This window comes from Nothoprocta perdicaria, unplaced genomic scaffold, assembly GCF_003342845.1.
Source record: "Nothoprocta perdicaria isolate Ctin4 unplaced genomic scaffold, notPer1 scaffold_286, whole genome shotgun sequence".
Lineage (NCBI taxonomy): Eukaryota > Metazoa > Chordata > Aves > Tinamiformes > Tinamidae > Nothoprocta > Nothoprocta perdicaria.
The window spans coordinates 78,347-88,159 of NW_020455517.1; the positions used below are offsets into that span (position 1 = coordinate 78,347).

Consider the following 9,813-nt stretch of genomic DNA (forward strand, 5'->3'; position numbering starts at 1 on the left):
CACAGGCAGCCGCACAAAGAGCCTCGTCCCACGCTGGGCGGCAGCGCTCCGCAGGGCCGAGCGATGGGGCAGCAACGCACGGGAACAAAACGAAGACAAAAAAAAAGGGGGGGGGGGCGGGGAAATGCATTGAAACGTGCATGAAAACAGCAGCAAGACGCAGGGACACGGGGGGCGAGCGTCGCTCCCGTCAACGTGCGGGGACGAGGGGCTGGCGTGCGCGGCGGGCGCCCCGCTCGCCGTCCCCGGAGGATTGTCACAAATGAGCGAGAGGAGCCCCAAAACGAGGGCGTCTCTTCGGAGGCCCCCGGGCGCCGCTGCCCCCCTTGGGAACGGCAGAGCCTCCTTGGAAAAGGCCGCTCTTCCTCATCGCTTTGGTGGCCGCGGGGAGGCCCCAGGCCAAGCCCGGAGCGGGTGGGCAAGAGTGCCCCCGACTGGGTCTTTTTGCAGGGTTATCTCCTCACAGCAAATACAACCACAACCAGAGCCAGTTGTTTCCATGCTTCTGACTGGTGGAAAAAGCATCTACATTCATTACAGTCAAAAAGAAAATTAAAAAAAAGAAAAAAACCTGCATGTTGTTAGATAGGGTTAATCATGAGTAGCCACGGACACTCTACGAATGACACTGGAAAACCAGTCCGTCTGGTAGCAGCAGAATCACTAGCACAAGGCAAAACAGGAGCTTTGAAATGATTTTACTGAGACCTTTGGCTAGTGTGGCTCCAATCGCCGTGGTCAAACGCAGCCAGAAATTCCGTTTGGAAGGTCGAGGGGGAAGAGAACGGAAAAGTCCAGAGCCAACCGGGCGGCTGCACTATGTGTAGAAGATGATCTCTGGGATTTGTCCATCTTCCACGGAGGTGCCGTTGTTGTTGCCAGCCGCGTAGCAGAACGTGAAGCAGGTTTTGGCTCCTGTTGTGGGCGATTCGTGGATCACTTTGCGCAGTCCTTTGGTTCCGTAGTGGGAATCTGGACCCTGGGTTGATTACAGGAAATGGCAAGAACGGATCAAGACGGGGATGGATGCCCAGGGACGCTCCAGAACATCTGCCCTCACACCCTGACCCAAACCAAAGGGTTTTGGCAAGCTCAGCACCTCCCTTTTCTGTCCCATTCTTGCCCTGAGGCATTTGGAACAAAGTTCTTGTCTCTAATGAACTTCACTGCTATATTTAACCAGATTTTAGGAGCTATCGACTTTAAGGCAATGCCAGGAGGGCTACCCAGCCAGCTCAGCTGTATGAACAGAAAAGGCAACAATTCACCCCGATGTAGCCTTTTAATGACCATATAGTTGTAGTCAAGTTAAAAATATAACTGCGAGTGCCGATGGGGACACGATGGGTCCCTGCGAACCCCTCTGCCACCCGCGCTACCCCAGCACCTTTAGTGTAGCGCACGCCGTGTAGTTGACGTTGGGCAAAACCTCAACGGGCTCTTTGAACATGACCCGGAAAGTGTTGGAGGATCCATCGCAGCTGAAGCCCGTGTCGTTCTGGCCCAGGACCGTGTTGCTGTCCGTGTGGATGATCTGCAAGGAAGGCAGTGCGTTTGCATGGCCGGAGCCGCTCCCCTGCACCGTCCTCCGGCTTGGGTGCTATGAGCACCCCCAAGCACCACCCGGATCACGCGGGACACCCCATCCAGCACAGGCACCGACTACAGGAGACTGCACAGGGGCTCAGCACACACAACAACCGCCTTCTTCCCTCCCCTTCCCTCCAGGCATCCCCTTGCTGATCGCAACGACGACTCCAGTAATCCCTCTTATCCCCAGCGCCCCATCTGGGACATCTGCCTCAGCAAACGCAGCTCAGCCCAAGTTAAGATGATTTTGAACATTGGCCAGAATGCGTAAAACGGTCCCTTCGGCAGAAAATACATTTAAGGCAGCAAAGACAAAATACCTGTATGTTTACTTGGTAATCCGTCGGCCCGTGTATGGATCCATATAATCCAAACCCAACTACGAAGATCCTTTTGTTTACTGAGAACCTGCAGGAGGAGATCGGAGAAGTCAGCCCAGCTTGCCACATGGGTGCAGTCTCAATGCGAGACGCGCAAACACCTCCATGTACTCCAATTTTGCACCTATTTATCTGCGGGCAGCTGAGGAGCGATCTCGGGGAGCAGCGCAAAACCCTCAGCGCTGACATGAAGCACCAGCTCCTCGCAAGATGACGCCTGACGCGGCCAGCGGTTGGACTTAAAAGCAATAAATGATCCCCAAGGGGTCCCCAAGAGCTAGATCTTGGAGCAGGGAAGGTGTGGAGCTCGCGGTTCTCCCGGTGACGTCCCGCTGAGGAAGGGGATGAAGGGCCCAGGTCCGCCTATGTTCAAGAGGACCCTGATGTGAAGACTGGGGATTTCTGCAGGCCTTTCCCAACAAAAGTCCTCTTTGCACCCAAGGCTGAGGAGGTTCTGTGGGTGCTTCTCCCTTGCTCCGACCAGCACCACCCAAGCCCTTCCCAGAGGCGGGAGGAGGTTCCCAGGGCCTCATCACCCCCTATGAGGGAGGCTGTGGTTGCCTTCTCCAGGATAACTACGAGCAGGAGGAGAGGACATGGCCTCAAGTGGCCCCAGGGGAGGTCCGGGGGGGGACACTGAGGAAAATCTCCCCGCGGAAAGGGCGGTTGACGCTGCCTATGGAAGCGGTGGAGTCAGCGACCCCGGCAGCGTTCAAGGGCCGCGCAGCAGAGGCGCTCGGGGACGTGGAGTCTCCTGCAACCGGAGCGGTTCCGACGCCGCGGCAGCCAGCGGAGGCCGGGCCCGCGCGCCCACCTTATCCTGTCGCTGGTGCCGCTGTAGCCCCAGCGGCTCTCCACTTGCTGGAAGCGGCTGATGCTGCACTCCTTGCCCCGCAGGCAGCAGCGCGGCCGGTCGATGAACTCCACGCGCGGCTTGGGGTTGACGGTGAAGTGCAGGAAGAGGCTCACGACCTCGCGGTCCGTGAGGATGCCCGACTGCGCTGGCCCTGCGGCGGGACAGGCAGAGGCGGCGGCGCCGTCAGCGGCGCCCGGGGCCCGACCCGCGAGCTCGGGGCGCCCGGGCTCGGCCGCTCCTCCCCCTGCGCCCTCGGGGACAGTCGGGGACAGGGACCTCGGCACGTGGCGGGTCCCACAGCACCCAGCTCGGGCAAAGCCCAGCGGGCAGCAACGGCTCCTGGAATATCTCCCAGCAGAGGGAAAGGTGGCTGAGCCCGGGCCCCCCTGACTCCCTTCCTGGGTGTTTAATCCTGCCTTGGAGGGGGTTCTTTTTAAGCAGCAAAAATAATAAAAACACTAATAAAAGCGCTAGTGATTCCAGCAACAGTTGAACCATGATCCCTGTCTCTGTTCCAGTAACCGGGTGTTTCCTGGCTGCTGTGCTGCTAAACTTGGGTTTAAGCAACTCCCCGGACACCCTCCCAAGAGGGACTGGGTGAAAGGAGCCGGCCTCTCGATTCCTGCAGCAAGTTAAAGCATCTCGGCAGCTCCCTTTGCAGGAGGCTTTTAATGCCAAGAGCACTACTGCATACTGCAAAAACGGCTGCACTGCAAAGCCTGGGATAAAGGGAGCAAATTCCTGGCTGCTTTGTAGCCCAGTGCAAGTCAGAGTTGGTTAAACTGGGCCGTATTTTAAAGCTGCGCCCATTCACAGGCCTAGCACGGTGCAGGACCACGACGGGGACGGATTGAAGATCTGAAGGAGGCAGAGGGGTAACAAGCAAGGGAGCCGGGGGACACTGAGCTCCGCACAACCCACCCACATCCATCGTGTCCGGACCCGTCTCCAACGTCTCCAATGACTTTTGCTCCGAGGGGAGGGAGGGACCCGCATGCGGCTTCAAACACCCCCGCGCAAAACCCCACGTCCCGCTGGGCATCGCTCGACCCGCTGGCGAAACCGCAGCCTGGAAAATCCTCCCCTCGGGTTCCGGAGAGAGCTGAGGACTCCCCTTGTAAGCAGGGAGGTTTTGCTTTTTGCTGCCATCCCTCCTTTTAGCAGGCATTAAATGTTAATGGGCCATCTCTGTTTTCCGAGGTGAGCTGGATAGGGAAAGGTCTCCCTGACCCTTTGTGCTTGCTTGTACAGATCTCCATAGCCTACAACAAGCACCAGTTTTCGAAACAGCTCCTTTTAACACGAGAAATATTTGTTCAGTTTTGGAAATAGCTCCTCAGCTCCTTATAACACGAGAAATATTTGTCGGCTGCCAGTTTTCAATCCCTGGCGAATCACCAGAATACGAGGTTGAAAACATCAGGCAGGGGAAGCAAAGCCAAATAAACAACCCAAAGATCTTTTCGCCAAACTGTGAAATGATTTGGGCTCTTTTTTAGATCAAGGTCTCAACGCAAAGGTGGGGAAGAAACACGGAAAGACGGAGACTGAGCAGCAGCAATCCAGCAGCTCCGAGGGTGGGAAGTTCCTCCTGCTCGGAGGCATCCCCACGAGGCCACCCCAGGACACAAGAGGTGGGGAAACCCACCCAGACTGGAAATGGGTGGTGCTGGAAATGCCTCCGCGCCTGCCAGGACTCGGCGCACAGCCGGGCAGGAGGCTCCCGCTCGGGGTAGGTGCCCGCTCTCAAACAGGCGGCAACAAGCGGGGATGGAACCAGCACTGACATGGGAGATATTCCACACCAGTGGGACCGGGGTGGGGAGATCTCCAATCTGGATTACTACAACACACACAGAGCAAATCCACTTTCATGGACTCGATCCTCTGTTCAGAGGAAGCAACACCCAGGGCTCGCCGAGTGCCTTTGTTCAGTTACCTGCTGCAAACTCCTCAATAGTCATCAATGGGAAGCGGATAAGAGCAAGTGCCTTGCCCAGCACTTTCCGCTTGTTCTCTGGAATCACCTGAAGTTGCTGCCGTTGACATTCGGCCTCGGACCAGCGAACCGCCGCGTTAAACAAACGCACCTCCCGGATCCCCAGGGTATCCCTCTCCAGCACTGCAACCAGGGTGTCTGCAAAGGCAGGAGGGACAGGGACAGCTTTAAGGCACCGGCCCAAATGCCCCGAGCTCACCTAGCCAGAAAGCACTGCCTGTTCAGCCAAGGCAAGAAAGGGGAGAGCGGTTCAGAGACCCGTGGGCTCCCTGCAGCCTGCCAGGCTGGAAGGGAAAGGCATCTGCCTGTGCCATAAGCAAGTGAAGGACTGGAGCAGCACACGCTGCCCATTTATTTGGCATGGTAATGGAGGGAAATTCAGGAGAATTCATTCAGTAGAATGACCTGCAACTTGGTTGGTGTTAAATTTGGATGCAGCAAGGTTACTCGTGCCTTACTTCCACAGTCCAGCTCATTAGGAGAAGGTTAAGGCTGGAATTTTAATGTTTAGCAACTGTGCCCAGCAAGTTTGGCTACTGCGTAGGATAATTAAAATACCCAGCACTTGCTTCCAAAAACACTAGCACCTCCTTAACTGCAAAACCTGACAGAGACGCAGCAAACGAAGCCAGCTCTCCAAAACAAGGCACGTCCCACCCACCCTGGACCTGCCAGCATAGCCAGCAGAAACGGGCTTTGCACCAGGCCCAGAAAAAAATAATAAATCAAGCTGTACTGCAGCAAGCAGATTCCAGACTATTTCTGCCAACAAGCAGGCTCTTTTGCCTCGTCTCTAGCCACTTAATGCCAGGGACTGTTCATTCAACAGATTGCTGCAGAACAGCAAAGCCGCGGGAGGAAAAGTGCCAAGGATTAACCTAACCTGGGGGAGCGTGCGAGAGAAAGGAAGGGAAGCAGCTTACCCAGATCAATGTCTGTAAATCCCTCCGCATTGATGGCGTCAGATGTGTTCTTGTCTATGTTCTCCAGGCAAAGGCTGGCCAGCTGAGGCTCGTCAAAAAGTCTTGCCTGGTAACGAAGCAGTAATCATTAAGAGAAAAGGTGTTTTTAAGTGGAGCTTATATTAAATAAGGATCCCCCCTCCTCCTCCTCCTCGAGCCATCTTCATTAACTGGCTGCGTCACAACCTCCCTCGGCTGCAGGGCCTTTCACAAACAGTTAAGCATGACGAGGCAAACGCTGCAAAGCCCAGGCGCCGGCTCCGCGCGAGCCCTGCGCTTCTCCCATCACGTCCTTGTTTTAGCACCATGTCACTTAACGCAGGCCTAGCGCCAGGAAGGGCTGGATCAATGAGGCCGGCCGAACACAGCCTCTGAATTTGGGTATTTTCAAGGCCCTTTGAGACTCAGCGGAAAGCTCAGCCCAGTGACTGCGGCAGAGGGGGCCTGTCGGGCAAGGGCCCCGTCGCGCTGATCCCACGTGTTAGCTCAGCTCTTGGACACGCGGGAACCTCTTGGACACCTGGGAACACAGAGGAGCCACGTGGACAACTTCTTCTTTCCCATTCTTCGTGTTTGCTCCTTAGGAAGTGCCCATCTTCACACCACACCTGACATGTTGATGCCTCGGTCACCACTCTGAGATTTGAACTTACTACCCCAGGTAACGTCCACAAAACATCTTCTCTTGGGCTGCAAATCCAGCTGGTGGAAGCAAGTGCTCTCGGACCTCTCCCACTTCACACTTATCCACAGCCCGTGGAGTTTAGAAGGGCCCACCTTCAACAGCGAGACCCTCCAGCGCAAAGAGCCAGAACAAACACCAAGTTTTGGAAGAAGTTTCCTCAGGAAAGTCACCTGCTGTCGGTGCTGGAGGCTGCCAGCACCCTCTATATCTGGCACGGAAGAGCATCAGGGTTCACTCCATGGCACAACCAACCAGGAAAACTGCTTGCTACTCGCATTCCTGCCAGAGATCTGCTTGAAACGCTGTCGACGTCCCGCTTGCCAGGCCAGCAGGGATGCAGGTACAGGGAGCCCCAGCTGGCCACAGTCTTGAGACTGGAGGGAAACATTTGCACAAGGGGCATCCTGGGTCTGGAGGCGGTAACTGCTGCCACAAATCCCTGCATTTGTTCAGTATGAGCAACACCAGAGTCTGATGCTCAAAGTGACAGACCCACCTGGCAGCATCTTGGGAACACGTTCAGGAGGTGCCTCGTGCAGCCAGCCGCAGAGATGCACACATGTTTCTCAAAGATTCCCAGCCTCAAACATCTTAAAGACTTGCTAAACTATGATAGCAAAGAGCAAAACAAATAGATATGAACTGATCGTAACAGGTAAGCCACAAACTAGTTTTGTGGAGCAAAAGGAACCAGGAAAGCCTGTCTCTACCTGGCATTTCAGCTACCCAGTGCACTGACAGTTAGATAGTGTGTCAGGTCCTACCTTGTTCTTGATACCTGAAAAACTAGGATGCCTCTTTGGCCAAAGCAGCACCTCATGACTTGCTTGCAAAGCAGTCACCAGAAGCCCATGTGTTACCGGGTCAAAGCTGTGGAGTCAGGCTGCAGAGATGCACCGTGCCACAAAACCCCTCCTGCATGAAGAATGCCCCCAAAGTCTATTCCTCTCATCCTCAGGAGGCGACAACTAACACAAGATGCCTCTTTGAAAGCCAGCACCTGTGGGAAAGATCTCACTTCAGCTCTTGGATAATAACTCCAGATCTTCCAGCTTTCAGGCTGCTGAGCCCAAAGAACGAGAGGGTTGCAGCCCAAGAGGGACAACTGCCCTACCAGGAAGCAGACGGGAGCACAGATTTGGCTGCCATCACTCAAGCAACAATCCTCCGAGCCCTGGGTCTTCTGGAGCTTTCCCAGGAAGGCAATGGGATGTCCTCCGTGCTGCAGAGGCTGCCTCACCCATTTATGGCACGTGGAAAAGAGGTATGAAGCAGGACATGGGATTTTACATGAACTGTCAGACATCTGCTGCAGGAAGAGCTGAATCCCGGCACAGAGGAGCACGTCAGCGAGGGCAATTTAAAGTGGAACCACTTTAAGCACTTGATACAAATATTTAAACCCAAATAAAATCCCATTTTAGTCACAGCAAAGAAGCCAAGAGCTCAGCAGAGCAACTGCTTTAGGCCAAGACTGCTCAACACAGCCCCACACCCAGAGCAGGCTAATGCGCCCAAGTAGACATCATCTCTCCTCAGAAAAATCGGAATGACCAAAGGACTTACAACAAACCTGCATGTTTTGCTCTCATTTTGGATAAATTCTACTGTAAAGAGCCCTTTAAAGGTCTGACCAGCTGGCTGCAGTAAACCTCTCACAAGGGGAGTGAGAAGTTCCCTTATTCCCCCCACTCCTGGACCTGAACAAGCAGCAAATCACTTTTCCTGTTGGCAAATGACTTTTTTTTCCATCCTGCTGCTTCTCTGGTTCACTCTCTGCAAGGAATCGCCTGCCCCACCGAAACAAAACGTAATTATGAAATGGCAGCAGCATTTGCTCTTCCCAAGAACCTGCTCACCGGGCCAGGAGGAGGAGCGCAAAATATCCTGCCCCCAGAACCGCTGCATTTCAGATGATCGATTCCCTCCTAATATTCAGGATACTTTTATCTCCCTGTTCCACTGGACCTTGAGCAAGGGACTCAACACAGCCACAAACTCACCTGCGTTAAGAGCATGAAGGCGTTGTCTGCTCGGAGGTTTTTCTTAAGGAACTCCACACAATGAGCTTCGAGGGCCGGAACCGCGTATTTTTTAGCTGTGTAAAGTGTTGTCATAACAGTCTCTGGTCCGATCTGAACTTCGTCCGAATACAGAAATCTGCAAGCAAGCAGACAAACATTGGTCTCAAGTAGCTAACAAGACAACAAGAGGAGTCAAAGAATAATAATAATAATAAAAACATCAATTTTGCAAATCCTAGCAGCCACGTCTGCGCGCTGGCCATCAATCTGGCCCTATTCCCTATATTTGAGGGCAGGAACAGTCTTCAAATCCTTTCCACTGACTCTGATTGATCACGGAAACACTGTTTTTATCTTGTCACAGGGTAACTTAACGAACGATGGAGACAGTTTCTAGATTACTTTATCAGATATTTCGGCTGTCTAAGCATCCCACGTTCAATGAGTTGTTTAGCCTGCCACTTATACTAACGTAAAACAGCATCTGAGCTTAGTTTTAATTTAAAATTTCAGGCCGCTCAGACTAAACAACAGCACCACGGTTGCTGAAATTGGGGAAACAACCTCGTTTTGCTATTTAACCTCAGGCTTAAGGATAGAGGCTAACCAGTATAGATGCCTCCAGTAAGATCTAATTGGCCGGTGAAGTCACATCTCAGAGGGATCCCGCACATGCTGGTGGCCAATTCTAAACGAGCCGAGTTCTAAATTTAACTAAACAGTTAGTTAAATTAACTGTTTAAACAGTAACGTGTTCATCCCCTGCAGGCGCGCGATACCCACTTCAGCAGGGCCAGGAAGGCGGCAGGCTCCACGTCGGGCAGCTCGATCTCCGTCGAGGTCGTGGCCATTCCACCGTTGAACATGGCATCGAAGACGGCGCTTCCCACGGCCAGCACGAACCTAGCATTAAAAACAAAGAAAAGAGTGAGAAAAAAAGGGGGGAAAAAGCTTATGATAACTCGTAGGCATTAAAAAAAAAGGAAAAATCCCAGTCACCCCCATGGAAAATGTATCAACCCTAGGGCTAAAGCCAACGTGTTCTGCAACAGAAGGGAGCTTCCTTGTATTGACTGTGAACTTCCAAAGCTACCCCAGCTTCATTCAGCAGCCCTGTTCCCGTAATCACGGTTCCCTGCAGATGGATTTTGTGCCTCGTGGATCGGAACGTCTGCAGCTGCTTCGCAATGTCTTCCTCAAGCCCCTGCCCCTCTGCGCCGGGTCGGGAGGCTCAGGCCCAAAGCCCAGATCACCAATCCAAGCTCTACCAAAGCGCAGAGCCCAAACGCTCAGGGTTTGAATCAGGAGCAGCAGGCA

The 9,813-nt window shown here is 53.7% G+C and overlaps 1 protein-coding gene across 1 annotated transcript; it reads right to left on the minus strand.

Annotated features, from left to right (window-relative positions):
- Positions 1-371: 371 nt before the first annotated feature.
- BTBD2 (BTB domain containing 2) lies at positions 372-9,392 on the minus strand. Its single transcript, XM_026041441.1, has 8 exons — positions 9,280-9,392; positions 8,476-8,632; positions 5,749-5,854; positions 4,766-4,963; positions 2,785-2,977; positions 1,911-1,998; positions 1,388-1,534; positions 372-979 (listed from the first exon to the last, which is right to left on the minus strand). The coding sequence occupies exons 1-8, from the start codon at positions 9,360-9,362 to the stop codon at positions 818-820; spliced, it is 1,134 nt and encodes a 377-aa protein (XP_025897226.1). The 5' UTR covers positions 9,363-9,392; the 3' UTR covers positions 372-817.
- Positions 9,393-9,813: the final 421 nt, after the last annotated feature.

Excerpts from the sequence above, each read along its gene's own strand:
- BTBD2 (XM_026041441.1), bottom strand. The coding sequence starts at position 9,362 with ATGTTCAACGGTGGAATGGCCACGACCTCGACGGAGATCGAGCTGCCC. Across the intron at positions 8,633-9,279 it reads GCCTTCCTGGCCCTGCTGAA|ATTTCTGTATTCGGACGAAG; the intron begins GTGGGTATCGCG and ends GCTTGCTTGCAG. Across the intron at positions 980-1,387 it reads CGGCGTGCGCTACACTAAAG|GGTCCAGATTCCCACTACGG; the intron begins GTGCTGGGGTAG and ends TAATCAACCCAG.